Source organism: Gigantopelta aegis, chromosome 4, assembly GCF_016097555.1.
Source record: "Gigantopelta aegis isolate Gae_Host chromosome 4, Gae_host_genome, whole genome shotgun sequence".
Lineage (NCBI taxonomy): Eukaryota > Metazoa > Mollusca > Gastropoda > Neomphalida > Peltospiridae > Gigantopelta > Gigantopelta aegis.
Genome location: NC_054702.1, coordinates 107,305,780 through 107,331,554, shown reverse-complemented (window position 1 = coordinate 107,331,554; position 25,775 = coordinate 107,305,780). Strand labels below are relative to the sequence as shown.

The 25,775-nt window shown below is 37.5% G+C and overlaps 1 protein-coding gene across 1 annotated transcript; it reads left to right on the top strand.

Annotated features, from left to right (window-relative positions):
- The first annotated feature begins 1,651 nt into the window (after positions 1-1,651).
- On the top strand, positions 1,652-24,175 carry LOC121371692. The gene is made up of 4 exons (XM_041497771.1): positions 1,652-1,767; positions 18,449-18,608; positions 21,001-21,460; positions 22,722-24,175. Exons 2-4 carry the CDS (start codon positions 18,524-18,526, stop codon positions 22,726-22,728), a joined length of 552 nt encoding a protein of 183 aa, XP_041353705.1. The 5' UTR covers positions 1,652-1,767; positions 18,449-18,523; the 3' UTR covers positions 22,729-24,175.
- Positions 24,176-25,775: the final 1,600 nt, after the last annotated feature.

Here is a 25,775-nt window from a genome sequence, read left to right as displayed (position 1 = left end):
GTTTAACTAAAGGACTGGGCGGCAACTATACCGCCTACAAGCGCATTCTGCTGCCCACTGACACTAGAAACTGGGAAGTGAGCTGCTGCATGTCCAGTGGCGTAGGAAGGTGCCAGAAAGTGTGGGTAGGTTGGGGTATAAATACATGTATAAAGATATTAAAAAAACATGGTGCATATAAAAGATCCCTTACTACTACTCGAAAAGAGTAGCCCATGAATTGGTACAGCGGGTTTCCTCTCTCTATATCTGTGTGGTCCTTAACCATATGTCTGACGCCATATAACCGTAGATAAAAATGTGTTGAGTGCGTCGTTAAATAAAACATTTCCTTCTTCCTTCCTTCCCACCCTCCCTCGCCCCGCTTCCTACGCCAGTGATGTGTTTACGCCTAAAGTCTGTAAATTAGAACGGATAGTGTGCTGCTAGATTTGTATCAGGACAGACAACTGATCGGAGGATTTTTGTTTTAGAAGATCATAATTTCTGATATTACCCTTTGTAATATTAATTAATGTCTGGTGTGATGCACCTTTAATAAGTTTGTTTGTAACGACACCACTAGAACACATTGATTTATTAATCATTGGCTATTGGATGTAAGTTTGTAATTCTGGCATATAGTCTTAGCGAGGAAACCCGATATATGTTTCCTTTTGTAGTTAAGGGTTCTTTTATATGCACCATTCCATAGACAGGATAATATAACACAATACTATTATAGGTTTTGTTTATAGTCACCAGTCAGAGGCGGATGGGGGGGGGGGGGGGGGGGGGGGGGGTGGCAGATCCAGAAAATCCATTTAGAGGGCCCCAGTGACATGAGGTCGAATGCTAAGGGAACTTTGGAGGGGGATCGTAACAAAAATTAAAATGAATATATAATAAAATTATAACTATCACAACATTTAGGGGGGCGGGCCTCTGATGCCCCCCTAGATCCGCCTCTGGCTGGGGCTCGACCTTTAGTGAAAATAAATGCTTATATAATGTATGTTCGCAATGGTGTATATTGTTAGTGCCAACGAGAACCCGTTCTATTGGCAATCTTCATTTGAAGTTGGGCAATTTAACATGGGTTTCAATGGCAGATGACATCTGTGTAGAGAAACCCAACACGGTCGAGCGTTAATAGTTGTATAGCCTTAAAGGGACATTCCTGAGTTTGCTGCATTGTAAGATGTTTCCGACTAATAAATATTTCTACGATTAAACTTACATATTAAATATATTTTCTTGTTTAGAATATCAGTGTCTGTATATTCAATGTGTTTCTGGTCGTCTTAATATTTGTAAGAAGCCCAAACTGGATTTTGTCTTCAAATAATTTCGTACGTACGAAAAAATATTTTTTAGAAAATAAAATGAAAATTAACCTACTACAAATATTAGAACGATCAGAAACACGTTTAATATGCAGCCACTAATATTCTAAACAAGAAAATATATTTAATATACAAGTTTAATCGTAGAAATATTTTATTAGTCGATAACATCTTTAAAAATTGGAGCAAACTCAGGAATGTCCCTTTAATCCTAACCCTAAACTTAAAGCAAGGGACCTCTAAAACACGTAGATAACAAACGGAAGTATATGACGTCATGAGGATTCTTGTTTATAAATAGCTATCGTGCATTCCCTATTGAAACCCTCGGATGACGTCAGAGAAAACAAATGCACTTACGGATAACACTTGGCCTAGTCTTCTATAAGCATATCCTATATCATGTTTACTCATAGAACAAAAACTTGAATGAAAGAAACACGTAAGTATGTGCCTAGCGTTTAGTATACATATATATACACATTTTTCTTATTATTAGTCGTGTTTGCTTTTGGGTTTTTTGTTGTTAAAAGAAATTTGTAGATCATAAAGTAGGTATGACAAAGTTTGACGTCACTTTGCGCTGCATATCTGCCACCAGCTTAAAATGACTCACTTTTCAACACAAATATTACAGCTTCCCAATGAAATACAGTGATATTAAATATAATATGTACATATACAGCGTTTTTTCGTCTTTCCAACAGATATAATTATTTTAATTTGTAATTCGGTTGAAACTACACAAATAACGATTTTGAAGACAGCTCTGTCAATGACGTCGCGTAAAAAGTATGACGTCGCGGCCATTTTTACAGTTGATAGGATCACATGATAATTTTTTCTTAACGCGGCGTATGACGTCAATGGCTTGTTTGTGGAAGTGTTTTGAGGCATTCAAGACGTGGCTCATTGTAGAAAAAGGTCTATTTTGTCACTGATAACGAAATGCGATATTTTAAATGTAGTTTGAAAAACACTGAACTTCAAATGGATTTTGAATATATTTCTATACTTCAGCACATCGAGTTTCTATGTTTTCTTTGAAGTTTCAAGTCATTTCATCCTAGCGCATTTGAGCGCAAGACGTCCTAACTGGGGTTGTCTTGGCAGTCATGGCGGCAGCCATCTTATCAATCCCATAATGCATCGCTTCGAGATGGCACTGCCTATGTTACATGTGGGTTGTTGTTTTTTAAAATAAATATTAAGTTGCTGAAATTGCGTTTTGTTATAACAGACGATGTGTCAAATGTCGAATGTGAATCTAACCCTAATACATTATGGCTAGCGAGCTGTCACCCACAATTAAATTATTTTGGTTTCTTGCATGGAAATTCTCCTCTCCTCTCTTTTTTATTTTTTTTATTTTTTTATTTTTTTTAAAGCTGCCATCTCGCCTCACATTAATTAGCATAACTTAATTTAAACATAGAAATACACCTACAGTTTTTATAAAGAATTGTGTGACGGTAACACAATTTTAATAGTTAAATAATAAAAATAGATAATTTAGGTAATATTCCGATCAGCACACACTACCCTCCCCCACATGCTATATTGTTCCTTTTCAATGCATTTTCCGCAGAAACATGACCCGACCCCTACCCCACAACACACACACTAAAAACTTTGCTAGCCAGTATAGACCTCCTCTACACAATTTACTGCACAGCAGACCTTGTCTTTTAATGTGCGCGGGTGCGATCGCGCTCGTACAGCGCACGTAATTTCAATCTGGCGAGTGTGAAAAATAACGCACGTTACACTTAACAAACAGCGCACGTAAAATAATTTTGTATATTGATTGCCACTATTTACCTTATGTAGCTGATAGCTTTAATAATACCAGAGGGGAAAAAAATGTTACGAGAACGGTAGCGTCCATGCAAGATTTTAATATGTGGCTGGTACTTATGTTTGCTATACAAATCGGAAAACACTGGTTTAATGGACATCTTTGAAGACGTACCAATCCGATCAAAACTTCTTTGCCTAATTAATTTATTATTAATTAGAAACGTCCACTTTTGTAAGGTAATAGATCACAACGTCTGATAAGGATTACTCATTTAAATACTGTTCATTTAGTTATGATAAAAAGAGAAAAGGGATTTAATTAAATAGTGGGTTCTGTAGCCTAAACAAATGAACTCGTTACGGAAATCAGCGAAGTCGGTAAAATTTTATACTTTCTTTAAAAACAAAGAAGAAATTTAGACTAAGACAAATCATAAGAATAAGAATAATAAAAAGACGGAAAGGAAATGATAATAGGTATATGTAGGAATAAGCCTAGGTATTTTGTTACGTCTATTATGTTTCTTTTTTTATCTTTAAAAAAAGAAAGAAATAAAACTTCATTTAAATATTTGTATTTCAGCCAGAGGTTAAAGGGACACGCTCTAGTTGTTAACCATTACGCCGTTGTTTTTCGTTATTAAACCCATTTTTTCACAAATACGTGTCTTTACTTACCGTTTATTATTTAGAATATACATTCCCATTCACCTGAAGTGTTTTTTGGTAATCCTGGTAATCCTGGTGTTTGTAATACCACAAAATGCATTTTTCGTATTTCTTAAAAAGCCACGTGCCTCTGAGAAAAAACAGTTGAGCAGACAAGGTCTAATCTATTTTTAGAGGGGATATTCCCATTTCAATGTCACAGACGTTGGTATACCACGTGACCGTTATCATTTTGGTTCGGTTTGTTTTCTCGTGCACGGTTCGCGCAATCAACATCCGATTTGTCGTCGTTTGCTTGTTGTTCATTTGTGAGGTTTTTCTTCACAGTTCGTGAACATTTTGATTAACAATAAAGTTCAGACAAGTAAGTATCTCAATACAAAACGTTACAAACCCTTAAAACCAATAATTTTGCTAAGTCGTACGATATCTGGAGAGGGGATACAACTTTGGGGGGTGGGGGTGGGGGACACAAGCTATCTTGTTACCTTTATTTAAATAGAGTAGGAAAAAATTTCTTACATTTTCGTCCTGGGGAGGTGAAGTGCCTCTCCACCCCTGACAATGACTACTACTGCTACTACTACTACTACTACTGCTACAACTACCACCACCACTACCACTACCACCCACCACCCACCACCAATAATAAACGTTGCATCTAATTGCTAATAACAATAGGTTAGGCACTAGTATCCGGTTCCGAATAGCAAATGTAGGCTAATGCGGTTTATACAAAATATATAACATTTATTATTTCAAACACTGTAGTATAGTCAACATGGTCAGTGTCGTCTTATTCCCATTCAAGTATCATGATTGCTGCAGCAGCCACTTCCTAAACAAAAACACCCATGTTCGTAAAGTAACTTCCTGTTCCAAACTCATTCCTTTCGCTGTCCAGGACAGAACAGTTGGAACATGTCCAGGAGAGGTGAAAGGAACGCACCCCAAGTCTGTGCGCACTCTGTGAAATTTGTCGTGACGTAGGCATTTTTGTGCTTCGAGCGACATCTACCGGTGACATCAGAATACTAACTTTCAAAATTATTTCAAGCAATTGGGACATGGGGATTCCCATGGTATTTATCGATATAAAACCTGCTTTTTCACTCCATTTTATAAAAACGTGATCTAAGTGTGTTACAGGTTTGTAGATTAACCAAAATTATAATTTATTTTCGCTGGATGGAACTAGGGCGTGCGGCTTTAATGAATGTACATATGTTATTTATATATGTATATATGTACACAATATAATAACAGTAGTCAATTATCATTGCCGACTATTTAATGTGTGTTTGTTTCGTTTGTTAGAAACTCATAGACCATGTGACTGGAACATTATTTGATGCGCAGTACTCTGTGGCATATTGACCAGTCTGAGCTATCGGGGTCAGATTATTTTTCTCTTGGAACTCTGTACGCACACGCTGGTCTACTTGACAACTTATTACGTATTGATGGTGGTGTCTAAAATTATGGGGTTTTATTTTATTATCTTTATTATGGCATCCCCCGTTTGGAATAAAATCCTTTGTAATGACAGATTTTGTCAGAGTTTGTATATATATTTTTTATCTACAACATTGGGGCCGTTCTAGATCAATGACGTTAACGCTGATTTGACAGATGTCAGAGCCGTTCGTGACTTGTAACGGAAGGTCAGTGTCCCAACCAACACTATCAATTGGCCTAATTGTAGGGTGTATACTATAAAATCAAATCCCAAAGACGACAATAGTAACATATGTGGCTAAAACTCCTACCTGCAGCGTATCAATCGACATAAACGCCACGGATATAGATACTACCACCCCTCACCCGTAAAGTGAATCAGAAAAAAATGGGGTCAAGCTGCTTATTTCTGGTTCCATTAGAGCAAATAAATTCCTATTGACGACCATTGTAGCAATTCTTAATAAAACTAACAGAAGCAACGTTTCAAACCACCGGGCCGGTATATACACTGACAGTGTAGTACCTCCTATTGATAATTATTCGAAGAAACTCTACTGTCACGTATCGTTTTAAGCACTTACAGGAAGTTTACAGTAGCAACCCTCTGATCCGCACAAAATGCCAGTAGAAATTTGTATTGCCACCCCAGTTATTGACAAGTACAAAAGTCAGTAGTGTAATAATTGTTCAGGTAATAAAACATGTGGAACTGATGGGCATTTGTCATAGTATTACACAAATAGCCAGTGTCACATATATCCACCAATCACAGACATAGTTACGGTTTACTCCTTAAACATTTCACGGTGCACTTCCAACTCTGACCTGGGAATCACATGATTGGTACATTATAACCTTCTGAGATAACGAGTAGCGTCTATGACTACCCTAGTTCCGCACAAAATTATGAAATACAATTGCATACATTTTGTGCCCAGATGAAACTTTTTTTTTTTACAACCAACACACTCACATTTATCACCAATCACAGAACTTGTGGTGTTCACTTCTCCATCAAAAGTTCGGTGCACCTCCAACTTTGACCTAGACGGAAGTTATTTGCTTTAGTACTACCTGTAGGCCTACGTTTCGCGAGTTATTTAAACAAAAATAAAATAAAAAAAAATAAAAAAAAATAATAAAAAAAAAATAATTAAAGGTTTTAATAGTATGAGTCGGTAGTGCACACCTGAGATGCTTGGGTCGTAGTTCATGAACCACCTCCTCGGAACCATGCAGTGGGTTTTCCCCATCCCAACTATACTAATCATCTTCATTGTACATAATAATGAAATTCAAGACAAATTGATTCTACACGTTTAGCTGCACGTTCATCAAACCATCTAACACCGAAAAGGTACTATTATCGTGTTCAATTATTTAGACCCAAAGTTTTTTTGCAAATGTTACGTTTATTTCCTATTCGATATTTTTTTTCTTTGCATTTACAAGGAAACAAACCCAAACCCCGACAGGTTTTATATACAAATCATCATATAAAATGCACGAAGTTGACTTAATTCCACTTTTTAAAAATCTCTGTGTCGTTTGAATGCACGTTATTTCGCCTATAAATAACTAAGGTCATTTGCATATCAAAACATTGGAATCTGAGGCTATGTGAAGGCCATTATAGCTTTTTTCACTAAATCAAGGTTATTATTGTTTTGCAGTGTGTAATAGCATTGTCTAATCTTTCCGTTAATCATAGATGTAAACAAACAGAACATGTAACCCTTTCTTGTAGGTGCATTATATTTAATAAATTTAGCTAATGTATTATGTATTTTTATTTTATTATATCAATTATATATTAGCATACCATACCTAACCTAACACAACTGAGGTGTAGCACAGTAATAAACACAAATCACCTCACACACCGCAGGAATGTGCTTTCCAAATTTATAAATAAATTTAATGCAGGGCCGGACCCAGAAGACCGGGGGGGGGGGGGGGGGGGGGGGATTAAATGTCAAAGGCCATCAACATCAAATAATAATAACAATGTTATTTAATTTGCCTCTAAATTGGGAACTCATACGTAATATATATATATATATATATATATATATATATATATATATATATATATATATATATATATATATATAGTATTTAGGGTGGTGCTAGGGGCTGGGGTTTGGGGGGTGGGGTGTTACATTTGTAATGCGAAAAACCAAAGGGCTATTGTTCGGACTCGTATGGGTTCAACCACATTTTCATCCCGCAGACACAGCCCTGAATGTTCAAAATACGATAGCATTGCTTGGTCAATAACATCATTATTTCGATCTATGACTGCACGTGCTATTGCAGCAATGTGTAAACCACGTAAAATACAAGTTAGGTAGGGTATATAAATTCATTGAAAATGTATTAGTCGACATTCTTGTTATTGTTATTTGAGGAAAAATATGGGTACATCGAAAAACACTTCATTTGATGTAAAATCGTGTATTAAGAACGTTTTCGATTATTTTGAAGATGAATATCAGCGCGGTAGACCTAGGTATGCTTCTTATCGAATTGTCGATCGAGTTTCCGCTGCACTTAAAGTTTCGGTTTCAACAGTAAAAAGAACTGAAAAATCTAAGCTCTACGAATCCAAGCACAGAAATCACTGTTAAAAAACGCGACCGAAAACAGAAAGTTGTTATTAGACGACGAGTATACAGATTTTATAGAGAGGGCGAATTACCTACATTACATAAGATTAACGTGGCTTTAAGGGAGGAATGTGGAATCAACATATCCATATCAACTTTACGAAGAACACTCCATGACCTCGATTTTAAATACCAACATATGTCTACAACCGGAAAAGTGATTTTTGAGGACGCCAATATATCAGACAGGAGACTGTCCTATCTCCATGAAATATCCAGTTTACGAGAACAGGGGTATTTAATAGTGTATCAAGATGAGACCACACAACATCCCACCACTGGACAGATATCCACCCGGGCACAAGTACCGCCAATCACCTGCCGAAATCAGACGCTGCTGATTGAGTTCCTAAACTCTGTTCGGTGACTGGGAAGGGAAAAAGACTTATTATTTGTCATGCTGGCTGTGATAAATATGGATTGATAGATGGCTGTGAATTGATCTTTGAGGCTAAAGAAACAGACGGAAACTATCATGGTGAGATGAATCATGACAATTTCATCAAATGGTTTGAAGAACAACTTATGCCTTCTCTACCAGAACCTTCTGTTATCGTCATGGATAACGCAAGCTACCACAACAAATTAACTGAGATTACACGATGTCCTGCACTAAACGCTAAAAAGGAAGAAATTCAGTCGTGGCTACGAAACAAAAATATACCTTTTGAGAGTAACATGACAAAGCCAGTTCTTTATGAACTTATGAAAAGTAACAAATGTGCAAAGCAATTTGTTACTGATGATATTGCTGAACGCCATAGGCACTTGTGTCTAAGACTGCCGACAAGAAATTCTGAACTCAATCCGATAGAACTGATCTGGAGTCAAGTCAAAGGGCACATAGCTCGTCATAATGATGGTAAAATGACCACGGTGCGGAGAGAACTTGCACATGCATTGAACTCTGTCACACCTACACACTTCTCTGACGCAGTTACACATGTAATAAAGATCGAAGAAGATTTTAGAAAACAAAATAGTTTTATAAGAAATAAAATACCCCCTGTGATAGTCCCCCTTAACGAAGATAGTGATGAAGAAATGAGTTCGTCGACTGATTAAGTTATTTTTCCATACCCATCAGGAGTATTACTTTAATGTATGCATGAACTCTTTAACACCAAAAACAATTTATTTCCATATCATTCACTATCAAACAACCTAACAACTTATAAACTAATCGACTAGAAATGCATATAGACTACACATACATACGAGAGAAATGTTTATTTAACGACACACTCAGCGCATTTGATATACGTTTATGTGGCGTCAGACAAAACGGTTAAGGAGCATTTTGATAGTGAGAAAGAAACTCGGTACCGCCACATGGGCCACTGTTTCCGATAAGCAATTTTGATAAGCAATAAGGGACGTTTTATATGCACCATCCCATAGACAGGATAGCACATACCACAGCCTTTATACATCAGTTGTGGTGCACAGGCTGGAACTAGACACAACCCAATGGGTCCACCATGTGGGATCGATCAGTCGACCTACCATGAGCGAACGCTTTACCTCTGAGCTACGTCCTGCTCCATATACAAAAGAAGCCTTAAGTGGGGTTGGGGTTGTGCAGAGGGTCACACCTCCACCAATCGCATGCATACCATATTCTTCTCTCTCTCTCCCTATAACCATATAACCATATATTAAAATATGTTGAGTGCGTCGTTACATAAATGACGTCTCTCTCTCTCTCTCTCTCTCTCTCTCTCTCTCTCTCTCTCTCTCTCTCTCTCTCTCTCTGTGTGTGTCTGTCTCTCCCTTCAGCGCACGCGCTTGTGTATTCCACAATATAATTATAATATTTGATACATATTTTTTTTCAAACTGAGGTTTTGTCACTTGAACTCCCCACCTGAATCCGCGCCTGCTTCATGTTTACAGATATTTTCTTAAATATAGATCATACTACGATTTGTGCGGATAGGACGATAGAACCGAACATTAGTTTGAAACGCACTATAGAATGATGCTTTTGATATGCAAATGACCTTAGTTATTTATAGGCGAAATAACGTGCATTCAAACGACACAGAGATTTTTAAAAAGTGGAATTAAGTCAACTTCGTGCATTTTATATGATGATTTGTATATAAAACCTGTCGGGGTTTGGGTTTGTTTTCATGTAAATGCAAAGAAAACAAATATCGAATAGGAAATAAACGTAACATTTGCAAAAAACTTTGGGTCTAAATAATTGAACAGGATAATAGTATATATAATTGTGTGTATCAAATTATCTGAATCGTACATATTGTAATTTTTTAAAAATCAAATTGTCTGCATCAGTGTATGTCATAATTATATTTCTATAACACTACTCCTTTTAATAAATTATAACTCCAGTCCCGAAAGGGAAAAGAAGTCCGACTACACTAATGAACCAAACAACCCAAAATTAAAAGACAAACATTGGTTTATTGGTTAATTTTTGCAACATAGGTCTCTGCATTTACATGTACCAATTACTTCATAAATTAATAATGTTTGGTTTTCACTCGCCTTAGCATTTTGATGAGTGCGATTTTTCACTCGCCTAAGCGTTTTGAGGTGTGCGATTTTTCAATCGCCTTTGTTTTTCAAAAGCCAAGGACTGGCACAGGCGCCTGTTTGAATGAATGAATGCATGTTTAACGACACCCCAGCACGAAAAATACATCGGCTATTGGGTGTCAAACTATGGTAATGGGAAAAAAAGTGAGGCGCCTGTTTTACCAAATATTTCGTTTCAACGCTTCAGATTAATTTTATTATATAATGTATATTAAATTGTCACGGATGGTTGACCTAATTAATGACCTAACAAAGTATTATCTTAAAATATATACATTTGATTTGTCGCTAAAAGTACTTTATTTAACCATCTACATAACTACCATAACCCACTAATTACTGATATTTTGTAAAAAATAATTGAATTATGCCAACGGTCCATAATTCAGGAAAAAATAACGGCCATTTGGAGCGAAGTGTGACGTATTATTTTTATAGTCACGTGATGGGCAACCCCCGAATAACTGCAATTTCAAAACGATTTGCCAAGCTTGAACCGGCTTCGGTGGCGCAGTGGTTAAGCCATCGAACTACCGGCTGGTAGGTACAGTGTTCGCAGCCCGGTACCGGCTCCAACCCAGAGCGAGTTCTTAAGGGCTCAATGGGTAGGTGTAAGGCCACAACACCCTCTTTTCTCTCACTAACCACTAACAAACTAACAACTAATCCACTGTCCTGGACAGGCAGCCCAGATAGCTGAGGTGTGTGCCCAGGACAGCGTGCTTGAACCTTAATTGGATGTAAGCACGAAAATAAGTTAGAAGAAAGAAGAAGCCAAGCTTGTGTAAATAGAACGCTTGACCGTCCTATGCGACGCAGGGTAAATCGAAAGAAAAACAATGAAAATAAGTTATAAAAAGATATATAAACATGTACTGAATGATAATAAGCTTATACATTAATTTTTTTTTCAGCAACAGAAGCATTTTAAACGGCGACGATTCGACTAAAGTACTGTCGGAAATAGAATAAAAATGATTTTCGTCGATTATTTCTTTCATATTAAACTGACAAGTAAATATTTTGTAAATACACATTCAGTGATATTTGACCTAATTTAGCATTTACTTGTTTGGGCACTCATTGATGTACAAGGTGGTGTTTACTCTTGAAATTAAACTAAAGATTTCAGTAAACAGGCGATTTGTGACCTTTATTGGAACAGACTATAAAACATTTTGATCGATATGTGTCAATTTCATTTACCCTTAAACAAACTTTTAATTTAAAACTGCAAGTTAACTGATTATTTTGAATTGCAGCATAAATTATGAATTATGACAAGCATATTTATTGAATATAAATTCAATATAAGTACATTAGAAATTTACACAGTCTTGCAACAATTTAAAGGTGCTATACAATGCGAGCTGTAATAAAGATTCTCCAATAAAAATGTATTTTCTACCAGTAGATAAAATTATTTCCTATAATCATTTATGGGCATATTGTTAAAGGTGTCTTCTTTAAATGTTAATTCAAAATTTTATTAAACAAAAAACAAAAAAACAAAAAAAACAAAAAACGATTTGCAATAGCTGTCATGGGCAACATTAAGATAGCACCTTTAATACCGGTATAATGAATCACACATAATGGCTCTTGACAGTTTTGCTCAAAAGTTACTTATAAATGACTACAAATATTTTGTTTTGGAGAAGGATAGGGGCAAATCATCATCAGAAACAGTCCGTCACATATTGTAACAGCAATGAAATTGACACATGTTGACCAAAATTTGTTATAATCATTAAATAGATATTTACAAAATATTTACTTGTCAGTTTAATATGTAAGAAATAATCGACGAAAATCATTTTTATTCTATTTCCGACAATACTATAGTTAGGCCTTTGCAGGTACAGATAAATTTATCGTTTGTTGTTCGTGGAAAAATCTAAACACCGAAACACCGCATTCATTTTTCAGTTTGTCAAATTTATTATTATATAAAATATGCCATAACCCCATGGGTAATTACAACTGGCTTGGAATAGGAATTATTACATTTTTAAAGAATACTGTGAACTAGACGGTGTTTATATACGAAGTGGCTATATATACTTTTGTTTACGTTTTCCATAGACACCTACCCAGTGCTTCTGCCAGAAATAATTTTTGGGGTATGGCGCTATGAAATTAAATATTTACAATGTGTTTGCTGAATGCAACAGCAGTCGATAAGGGGTGGGGGTGGGGGGCTCTCCCAGAAATAATATGGGTTAGGTGTAGGGTTAGGGTTATGAAAATCACACAGTAATAATAAAGAGTCATTAATTTTGTCAAGGTTAACTAAAAAAAATTAAATCTGCAATAAAATTATGCAGGACATTATGTTGTGTATTAAGCAAAAATGATTGTGCCACAATGTTTTTTGCCTGTGCAGGCACATACCCATCTCCTTGCAATTTTTTTGTGTGATACAGTTTTCGGGGAACATGTCTCGACCCCTCACTGTAAACTTCGCTCGCCTCCGTAAAATCCTTGCACACGCGTCTGCAGTGGTACTGTGTACGGAGGTCCGTAACCCCCCCCCCCCCCCCCAAAAAAACCCAAAAAAAACAACAATAACAATAACAACAAACAAATTAAACAACAACATAACCCTCGCTCCCCCCTCATCCCCCCAAAATAAATAAAATAAAAATAAATAATAATAATAATCGCTTGCTCAATCCCCTGCTTAAGCAAACTTTGTTTTCCGTTTTTGTCCCCCGATAATTGTCCGACAGAGCGTGTCACCCCCTATAAATGTTGCTCACCTCAGTCTAGACCCCCCCCCCCCCTTGATAAAATTCCTGCACATGCGCCCGCAGTGGTCCTGTGTACGATAGCTCCGTCAAAAAAAAAGAGAAAAAAAAGAGAAAAAATAAAAAACAATAAAATAAAACAAATAAATAAATAAAACAAATAGTAATAATAAACAAAAATAGTGAGTTTATGTTCCAACTATTTATTATTTTATTTTAGGGTATTCGGCGGCCGTGCACTGTATATACAATTTAAAGGTACTTTACACGGCTGTCGTATATATAGCCTCATCAATACTCAGTTTTGTCGTACGTTTCACTCCTAATAAAAGAGTTCCAATTTTTTAAAATGAAGCTGCTCACAGGTTGTCATGGGATTCCCTCAATCATGGTTCAATTAAAATGTTTTGGGTGATACAATAGCAAGTTTTGGTATTCCAAATTAATGTAATTGTCATTTATAAACCATATTTAGAGAAATTAGGCCCACTAAATCTGTGATTGAGCGCCTTTAAAGTACAAAATATCGGTCTCGGTGGCGTCGTGGTTAGGCCATCGGTCAACAGGCTGGTAGGTACTGGGTTCGGATCCCAGTCGAGGCATGGGATTTTTAATGCAGATACCGACTCCAAACCCTGAGTGAGTGCTCCGCAAGGCTCAATGGGTAGGTGTAAACCACTTGCACCGACCAGTGATCCATAACTGGTTCAACAAAGGCCATGGTTTGTGCTATCCTGTCCTGTGGGAAGCGCAAATAAAAGATCCCTTGCTGCCAATCGGAAAGAGTAGCCCATGAAGTGGCGACAGAGGGTTTCCTCTCAAAATCTGTGTGGTCCTTAACCATATGTCTAACGCCATATAACCGTAAATAAAATGTGTTGAGTGCGTCGTTAAATAAAACATTTCTTTCTTTAAAGTACAAAATAGAAATGTATTGTTTCACAGTGTAACTAGTTCTGTTCACTCATATGCTGGTCTTAGAAACAAATATACGTCTGGCCCCTTGTTTCTGCCAAATCTGTCAATGATCGTATCCATGTTTGAGTACGATCGCTCTATCTTATGAGTGCGACACTGCTCAGTCGTACCTGGCCCATAGTCGAGCACAGGTAGGTTTTAACAACGTGCCACAGATTTAATGTAGTTAAAGTGCACTGTTCTTGAAGTCTTATCAAAAAATGTACGCGCTACGACCTCAAAATACCTGAAATGAAATATTAAAAACCCATCACATATAGCTCCAGAATGCACCTCTGAGCATCTACATTTAAAACATTTCCAGGGAAGCATGCCCCCGAACCCCCTAGACCTTTCGCGCCCTTCGGTCGCTGGATTCGGGTGATATAAATTTAGTTCCTCCCAATATCTCAACGCACTCCCCCCCCCCCCCCCCCCCCCCGCAAAAATGGCTGGCTACGGGCCTGCCAAAGTGAACGTCTGTCAGCGTTTCAGAAGATTAAAAAATGTGATCAATTCCTCAGTTAAGATTTGTAAACCATAGGACAATAACGCAACATATCGTGGAGATGCATTATTCGACCCCTATTTTGTCGCCAAGATAGTAAAACTAAATGAAGGCAAAGCCTGCAAGCACGCCATTAACTTTCCCGCCGACGTATCGAAACTAGACTTACTACGGCCATTGTGATATTTAAATTTGGATTAAAAGAATTGTCCACTGACCCTCGGACAAAAACTGCAATAGTGGAAAATGTTTGTTGCAAGAATTAAAGGTGCTATATTTCCCAATAGCATTGTAGGTATAACTGAATGTTCAGATCATATATATGGAAATGGTCTGCTTGGTGCAAAAGTATTGTGCAAATTGAATAAAGGACAAGTGTTACACCGTGTTGTTAATGCTTCTGATGAACCGATTAATATTAGTAAAGGTACTAATATTGGGAACTTTGTATGTATCGGCTCTAATGATAGTCTTGCATACATAGGTAGGGATGGAGTGGAACAGATAAATGTGACGAGTTTTGTAGTAGCTATCGCAAACTGAATTCTTTAACAGAATTAGACGCACATCCATTGCCTCCAATTGAAGAATGATAATCTGCGTGCATTTAATTCAAAGTACTTCAGTACCCTGGATTTGCAAAGTGGATTTTTCCAACTACTAATTGATCCAAACTCTAGACATACTGCATTCAAATGTCATCTAGGATTGTTTTCCAATTCAAGAGATTACCTATGGGATTGAAAAACTCTCCTTCACTTTTCCTATGAGTTATGGAGACAGTTTTGAAAGGTTTGAACTGGAAATCATACTTAATTTACTTAGATGATGTCATCATATTCTCAAATAATATCGATTCTCAAAAGATTCACCTCCATGAAGTATTCGATAGACTGAGAGAAGCAAACTTAAAATTATCACCATCCAAATGTTCAGAAAGAGAACAAATACCTGAGACACATTGTGACAGCTGAAGGAATTTCACCAGATCCTGATACATCGTTAGCAGTTAGAAAATACCCACAACCGGCAACAGTAAAAGACTTGAAAGCATTCTTAGGACTCATTGGTTACTACCCCTGCGCGTGCTGTAACCTCACCGTGGTGCAGGGGTGTAACATTCTCTTTGAGAATGGCCAATACAGCACAAATTGAAGTTTAGAGTAAAATTCGGTGTCCGTAAAATTCGGTGATATTTGTATTTGTATTTTTGCACAGTTCTTTACACTGTTTTTGTTTGTACCTTGAATTTTTATATTGATGTTGATCATCACTTTATTTATTTGTATTACCATAGTTTGACACCCAATAGCCGATGTATTTTTCGTGCTGGGGTGTCGTTAAACATTCATTCATTCATTCATTCATTGGTTACTACCGAAAATTCATTAAAGATTTTGCAAAACTGGCATCACCACTGGACCATTTAACAAAGAAAGATATTCCATTTATTTGGAATGAAGAGTGTCAGCATGCCTTTGGTTCTCCAAAGAACAATTTGATTAGTGCGCCAATTATTGCATGCCCAGACTATAATATGTCATTTATTCTGTCACAGGTGCTAGTTAATTTTCAAAAACAATCTGGTGTAGAACGTGTAGTGGCATATGCCGGTAGATCATTAAACAAATGTGAAAAAAACTATACTATTACGGAACAAGAATGTCTCACGGCAGTTTTTGCAATAAAACATTTCAATTACTTGTTTCGACATAGTTCATTCTCAGTAATAGTCGACCATTCAGCCTTAAACTGGCTATTGTCAGTCAAGGAACCTACTGGAAGACTTGCACGTTGGGTAACTCTTCTCATGTCTTATAACATGAATGTAATAGTTAGACCAGGAATTCAGCATGGAAGTGCAGACAGAGTTTCTAGACGGACATGTGAAATGTAGACTGGAAATGAATACAGAACAATGTGAAACACCCAGTCTTGAAATTATGTCTCCAGATATTACAGACTTGCTTGTATTACAAGCTGAACAAACTGTGAATATACCAGAAACTGATAAGAATGAAAATATAGCAACTGAACTTCAAAATACAGAAAGGCCAAAACAAAATAAATTTGTTTCACCTGCAAAAGAACTGTATGTAAAAATGACTGATTCTGCCAAGAATAAACTAAAAGAATTGCAATCTAATGATTCCCAATACAAAGATATGTTCAAATATTTGAAAACAAATAGCCTGCCAGCAGACGACAACAACAACAAAAAAACACAAGACATTTTGACCATGTCTAGAATTTAATTAATTCATGAAGATGTTCTTTTTCATGTTTGGATGAGACAGTCGTACACCAGAAAAGACAAAATGGCTACCATCCAATTCGCATTCCAAATAATGCAAGAAATGCTTGATTCACATATTTCTGGAGGGCATTTTGGAATAGACAGAACTATCAGTAAAACAAATTAAAATATTTGTGTCCTCACCCAGTTCGAGCGAAGATCACACCTATGACGGCCAATTCTTCATTTGAACGAATCAGTACAGACTTCCTAGGACCACTCCCGGTCAACAAGAAAACCGGAAACAACTACCTGCTGGTGTTTGTGGACTATTTCACAAAGGATGCAGAACTATTTCTTGTAGATAACATGAAAGCAATAAATGTTGCAGATAAATTGGTGCATGGTAGTAGGCCCCCTATATGTCGCCATGGTGCATTACATATTGATCGTCGATCCAACTTCCTTTCCGAATGATTATGCCGTTTCCAGGAAAGGCATGTTTTATTTAACCACATTTTATTTACGGTTATATGGTGTCAGACATATGGTTAAGGACCACACAGATATTGAGAGAGGAAACCCGCTGTCGCCACTTCAAGGGCTACTCTTTCCGATTAGCAGCAAGGGATCTTTTATATGTACCATCCCACAGACAGGGTAGTACATACCACGGCCTTTGATATACCAGTCGTGGTGCACTGGCTGGAATAAGAAATAGCCCAATGGGCCCACCGACGGGGATCGATCCCACACCGACCGCGCATCGAGAGAACGCTGTACCACTGGGCTGCGTCCAATTTGAATAATACCAAAGAAAAAACACTGTATCATATACAACATTTTAGCTACATTGGAAACATTAACAGTTCAAGAAATCGTCACATTTCGCCCATTCCAAACAATAGGAGCATTCACCAAATATCTTTGTCAAGAAACAAAGTTCGAAATGTTTGAAAAGTGTCTGTTATTCGTACAACAACAGCATTGATGGGAATTATGATATATGCGTTTCAAACCACGGGGGTGCAGTGTCTGTTTTTAAAATACAAAAATGAACGAAGAACAGCGATAAATATTGAAAATCAGTGTTTCTTCCAGAAATACATTTTTGGTATTTGTTTTAGAGTTGTAATATAATAACGATATCTCATTTAGTGAATATAGAGATACATATTGCATTATATTTGAGTTATGGAGATACGTCAATTTGAGCTGAGATACAATGTTATATTGTAGTATTATAGAACTCTTTTAGTAAAGACTTTAGCTGAACTCTGGTCTGATTTCCTTGATTGTACGTTCGGGGGAATGCTAGGTTTAGATCGAAGGGCCGCAAATGCGCACACTCTACGGGTCCCCAAGGCAAAAACAAAGTCAGTTTTAAGCAAATTAATTACATGTCCTAGTACCATGCAAGTTTGTAGTTCATAGTCTTCTGTTCAATCAAAACAAAAACAACAAAACAGTCCGGTAAGTTATAGGCTACACTATTATATATCCTACAGTCAAATGGAGCAAGGTATACGAAACTGCGGGAAAATATTGAAAACAAAAAGCTCACCGAATGACGACGTGCTAGCATGAAGATGCCAACAGTCTGGGTCTCTGTGATGTACACGTTACTTCAACTTGCTCAATGTGATTCGGATAAGGAACGTAATGCAGGTAAGAACTGTAGGTAGAAAGAAAGAAAAGTTTTATCTTACTGTACACTTGTACAATTTTATATTGGGGGAGGGGCAACCAAAACTGGGGTGGGGGTGGGGTGGGGTGGGGGGGGCTACACTATGCACGTATGTATGTATGTAGGCCTATGTATGTATGTATGCATGTATGTATGATTTTATAAAATTTAATAGTTTAAAAAAAAAAAAGTTTGATTAGGGGCCACCACCACACCTGGCTACGCCACTGGTACTGTAGTACTTTAAATGTTCAACTATATTGTTCTGGAATTCTATGTGTCCGTCATATATAATTGTCTGGAGATTACTTTGAAATCACCCAATATTAATCTTTGAATGTACAAACTTGGCACATTTTAGCATTTTGAAATATTCAAGATGGCGTCCACGATGGCTGCCAAAACACCGAACTGACAATATATTTGATACTTGCAATCACCTTTGACAAAACCGTCGCCTATGACTGGGTTTTAGGGTCAAGGAATTCATTTTGAACTACCCCCAGTTCAGACCAAGATCGAAGAATATAGATCTCAAGTCTATAAGCTATGAATGTACTGTAATGCACGGTTTTGTGACATATGTCAGTGCCAGTATCAAAGCCGTCATTGCCTGGGCGATCTGACTGATTCGGTCAACGATTTAAAGTGCACAGCTATTTAGAGAACTTTCTTTAAAAGCAGTCATCCCAAAGGACCCTAAGTTGCGGTGGGAGGGCTAATAATGAATCTGGCAGATGCCGCGGTAACTCATGGGAAAGCGAATATGACTTGTATCAGTTTTCCTCTGACAATCTCAAGGAAGCAAAATGACATAAATTCAGACGTCATATATTCATATATGTTGAAAGTCTCCCGAGAAATAAAGTTCAGAGTTACAAGGCTATTCGTGAAAATCGGAAGATCCCTAAGTTGGAGCAACTGTGAATTCAAAGCAGCTACTTACCAGAAGCCAAATACTACATGTTTAAATGTAGCGCTAAAACAACATTAGTACACACTGAAACTGATGCGTAGGATGCTACATATAGGCCCGGGGTGTGGTGCTGAAGGGACTGTATTTGGCAAAGGTGAGAGACTTAAAGTATAAAGTAATACACGGAAAACAGTCAATTGTTTCGTGTTCCTGACAGATTGCAAATCCCTCACTCAGAGCATACGATCATCTCGAGAAAGCCTAGTAAAAGCAGTTCAACAGGGACTGGCTGACTATTCTCTACACATGCAAATTGTAGTCCAGTGGGTTCCAGCACATTGTGATATTGCAGAGAATAAACATGCTGTTAGGCTGACAAAGGAGGGAAGCACAATGGAACAGCCAAATCGCCCAATCTCCTTCAGAGAGACAGTTCCGATGCACCCACGCTCCATCTTCTGGAGAGATACCAAGAGACAACAATTTTCAGGCTAAGAACCGATCACTGCCATCTCAGATCCCATATATACCGCCTGAAACTGGCAGGCACTTTTTAATGTCCATGTCAAACAGGACCACAGTCCCCAGAGCAGATCCTGCAATTCTGCTCCCTCTACGATGAAGCCAGGATAAAGCACTGGCCGGACGGAGCAACACTGGCTGTCAAGCTTTGGGGTTTCAAAGAAGACTTGACAGAGACAGCGGGTTTTTTATCACCACAACCAGACTCCAAATCTAAAGCATGATCAACTATAGCCTGAACGCAGAAGAAGAAGAAGTCAATTGTTTGAGGTACAGTCCGTCACGTACATTAACAGCAACATCAAATGTGAAAATGGCCAGTTTTCCTTAAGCGAAGATAAACACCAGGATATATTGCAGTGTTAATATGTGTCACTTTGTTCGCTAAGACAAGTATTTGCAATGCATATGTGTACGTGTAATAAATTTAGAATAATTATACTAGTATTTATACTACATAAAATATACAGTACAATTGAAATTGTGTATATTAACAAATCAAAGTGAATAGCTTAATATACAATGTACAGGTTACTTATTAACAGATTGAGAACGGGACGTAGCGCTCGTTTGATGCGCAGTCGGTTTGCGATCGATCCCCGTCGGCGGAACCATTGGGCTATTTCTCGTTCCAGCCAGTGCACCACGACTGGTATATTAAAGGCCTTGGTATGTGCTATCCTATGTGGGAAATGCATATAAAAGATCCCTTGCTGCATTATAAAAAATGCAACGATTTTCCTCTGTTGATTACGACTCAGAATTACCAAATGTTTGACATCCAATAGCCGATGATTAATTAATCAATGTGCTCCAGTGGTGTCGTTAAACAAAACAAACTGTTATTAACAAATGGTGTCATTTTGAAAAACATTTACGTTACTGTATGAGGTATGAACATTGTGCGTAACGTAAATGCATTCCACATGTTACAGAAAACAAGAAAACAGCAGTTAAAGAAGCCTTGGATTACGTCCATAAAACAACGGCTAGTAGCTGTACTCCTGGCACTGGCAACATGCTGGAGATTGTTTTCAACTATTCTTCATTTCGCCATATCGTCGAACCAGGCATTCAAACATCAAACTACCTATCTATGATTATATCCATAGACAACAACTTCAACAGACTTGACGACAATATGTTCTACTCACTGGTACGCAGCAATATCCATGGCGAGCACATGCTCTATGGGTCATCTATTGGTATCAAGCCCGGCGTGTATGACAAACACCATATGTTTTGTCCATATGCCTGTAAGCAGAATAATACTGTTGTCGCTTTCGACATAGCAGAGAACTACGACTATCGGTCGCCAAACAATACAGTATACTACGATCTAAAAGTAAAGGATTTTTCGAAGGTGCCGATAATAGAAGACAGAATAACATTCAAGTGAGTATGTTGGAATCACGTGCATATAAAACACAAACTTCTGGTCCCCGTTATAGCAGGGCAACCACCCTAAAATGATATTATTTATTGGTATTATATGTAGTGAAATGTGTCTACACCGGACCCTGGACAAACCAAAATCCTGTCACAACCTGCCAAATTTTATGGTCCCGAATTTTCTAACTTCTAAAACGTGTCCCTATAAACAACATACTCTATCCAAATCAGATCCTTATAGGTCCCCGGTGTGACCTGGTTTAGACAGGTTGCACTGTGCGTAAAACACTACAATATATATTTTAAAAATAAATGATGAAATATCTACATGGTGACCATCAAACCATCAATGGTCTTAATATTAGGTTTGCCATAAATACTCAGGAATAATTACTAATGTTTATTGTTTGGTACATATTGGTGGGGAGACTAATGCACTACATTTACAGTTGGAAGAAATACAGTTGGTAATAACAGTCTCGACAGATGACAGTGTATTTGGGCAACATTTGTGTCTACTGCCAACAAAGTAGCCCAAGATGATGTGCAACTTCTAGGTCATGTGACTGCCTACTATTATTGCAATCTAATTAAAATTAGCTCCACTGGTTAATGACTATTACCTGTGGATCTAACAGCAGCCCGTTGGAGCTCATGTCCAGTTGACCTTTCATTCGACCAATCAAAACCTTACTTGCAGAATCATGCCAGTGATTTGAAAAGGATTTGAAAACATTCGGAATTATACCGAGGGTATACGAAATGATTCGGGTGAATTACGAAGTATGCCAGAAACTAATTTCAATATAAAATTTTACTGTTGAATTTTCGTTTCAAGACGAAAAAAAAACAAAAAAACGTGATAGTATAGCCATAAAATCTATTTCATCTAGTACACAATCCAGAGTTTATTACTGTTCTTTTCCCACCGTTTTTTAATATTGAAATAGGCCAACAAGTTCGCCTATTGCTTGAGCAACAATCTAATTGGATTTGAGCTCGGCTATATGAACCACGGCCGTAACAGAAGATGGTTGCAAATATAAACTTAATGCAAAATGGTTACGATTATTATTTAATCCTGTTGCCACAGAAATAAATGAACGTTCGGCCATACAGTGTTAAAATAACTATCATTATCTCAAACACCAGTAATTTAAAATGTACTTTCTTTTCATACAATCTAAAAAAACACAAAAAAAACCACCCATAACAAATAATATGGTGGTATATTTAGACACACATTTGTTTCTTACTTTTAAAGATACTGAACTTGAATTATATCTCGAAATTTGGACTTGTTTTGTCGAGTGCTAAAATTATTATCTGAAGATACGTCACTGAAGATACGTACGCATTGACAAGACATAAGTATAGCATTCGACAATATAATTTGAGAGCTCAAGATAATAGGTTCAGCCCACAACATCAATATAATAAGTCGAGGTGTCAACATAAGGCCCACTTTCCATTAACATGATCTGCACGCGGAAACGTGCATTTTTATATCTACATTTTCGTAATTTGACGTCATCAAAGTAATTTTAAGCTACAAGTAAACATCGATCGACTTTGTTTTGTCTGCGCATGCTGAATGCACACTCGACTTATTATCTCGAGCTTTCGACTTAATAAGTTGTAATGAAAAATTGAAGAATTGGAGTTTTATCTGTTGACCAAGTTTCTGGGAAATATGAAAGTGTTGTATACCATTTGCTTTCATGAATCTGAAGACAAAACAGTAATCACAAACCCCCCTCCCCACCCCCAACACTTTAAACTATGTGCACATCATCACAACACTGAACGTGAACATTGTACCGTCTACAGTTGGGCTGTTTAGTTCACAAGCTGATCAAACAAGTGAACCGAAGCTATAGAAATGTCTTTATTCGCTTAAACGTTCATTTTCCTGGAAGCTTTTATACATCATTATGGTACACACGAGTAGACGGGGGAGGGGGAGGGGGTGGGGTGTGTGTGTGGGGGGGGGGGGGGTGAATAAGATTATTGATGAACAATAATGGCGCCGATACGTTGTTTAATATGTAGAATGCCCCAAACGTTTTGAAATGTTCGGCTATGTCCAGTCACATGTTTTGTCAATTACCCATTCAACTCTTCATTGTGCTGGCGGTTTTGTTTTGGATTGTTGTTGTTTTTTGTGTGTTTTTTTGTTTGTCTGTTTGTGTTTGGTTGGTGTTTTTGTTGTTGTTGTTGTTGTTTTGGGGTTGTTGGTTTTTTGTTGTTGTTTGTTGGGGGTTTTGGGGTTGTTTGGGGGGGGGGGGGGGGGGGGGGGGGCGGTCTGGTACAAAATGACGAGAGAAACATCTGGATATTTGGTATTAATTCGAAAATTCCAGTCAACAATTCCAGATTTTTCCAAATTTCTAGATAATTGGTTACCCTGGTTTTACGAAGGATCTTAGCGCTAAGATGCTTTGTAAAACGGGGCCCAGGACCTCTACTAATAATATAAGCATCACAGGAAATAATAATATGGAGGCTATTTATCGCCTTTTCCCCACAGGCACTTGACACAGATTAGTAAAATTCAAATTGTGGTGTATATCGGTAAATTTTATGTATTTCAGTAATATTTTGCTTATATTCTCTTCAAGCATGACCAAAAAAAAAAGAGTAAAGTTTATTTTATTTAACATTGATTTTTTATCTTATCATCGGCTAATGGACGTCAAACATATAGTCACCTCACTGGTCGGTGCAAGTGGTTTACACCTACCCAATGAACCTTGCGGAACACTCACTCAGGTTTTGGAGTCTGTATCTGGATTAAAAATCCCATGCCTCGACTGTGATCCGAACCCAGTACCTACCAGCCTGTAGACCGATTGACTAACCACGACGCCACCGAGGCCGGTTCAATTATTTCTTAAAAAATAGATAGAAGTGGTGTATTGTCAATGGCAATATACTCATTTGAAGATATTAACATTAACTCAACCACCAGGATCCCATCATCCACTTCACGGGTCGCACCTCACGGCAAACAAGGCGCCTCATACGAGGAGTTGTGCATTTATTGGCCATTCTATAAGAGAATGTTCACCCCTGCACCACGGTGAGGTTAATGCACACGCAGGGGAAGAACACTTTGAGATAACTGAAATGACGTGTTACAAACCAACGTCAAACAACATGTGAACTTTAAAATTTGATAACCTAAAGCATCTTACAACAGTAGATCATATCTTGTCTTCGGTGAATTGGCCACTCGGTTCACATATGTCAGGATTGTCGGGAATTATGCAGATATGCCAAGACATTATGTAGGACTGCTTTTTTTTGTATTCCTCATCATAAATGTTAACAAAAATGTTTTGGTAAACAGGCTTCTGGTGGTGGGTGTGGCAAATATGGGGGTCAAAGTAGGGCCTCCCTCCCCAAAACAGGGTCAACTATTAATAGCACTATTGGGAGAGGAGATAACTGGGAGAAACTTTCAAATGATAATAGAAACGAAATTTGGCACAGATTATTTCCCTGCGACGTTCTTCAAATCCAACCAATGAACCACTTTAATGTTCAGTATTTGCGCTATTGTTCAAGATGGCCGCCATACTGTCCTACCAATGTTCATTATTGAGATGTATTATAATAGAGGTTTCCGATATTAATTATTTTAAATTATTGTTATATGTTTAGAAACCTAACGTCTGATATGTGGGTCAATATATGGCAACCTCCCCAAAACATGGGCACCTACTACTAGGACTACTGGCAGAGAAGATAACAGAAATAACCTTTCAAATGGTGAGCTTGCCTGTCATGGACGGAGGGGCCGGCCAAGGCCGGCTCTTGTGCCCACGACAGGCGTGCGCTACAACAGCTTGTTCTGAATGTGCATGTAAAACCCTATGACCTGACCTGACCTAAATGGTGATACAAGCATGCCACTTTGCACAGATTATCTCTTTAGGGAGTTCTTCAAATTCAATCAATAAGCAACTTGAAATGTCAATATGGCGATAATTTTTCAAGATGGCTGCCTTTTTTCCACAATCGTCATTACAGAAACCAACTTTCAAATGGTTATACAAGCATGCAACTTTGCATAACTGTTCTCATTAGGGAGTTGTTAAAGTCCCATCAATGATTCACTTAACATTCTAAAATGGAGACCATTATTTCAAGATGGATGCCATAGTATTCCACCAATGTGCATTATTAACATTAATAAAGTCGTCAGACTTTTATCATCTAAGTGTCGTTTTATATATTTAAAACTATGCTGAAACTCTTTCTGATAATTGTAATACTATTAGAATATACCTTTTAAACAAAATGGCTGCAATTT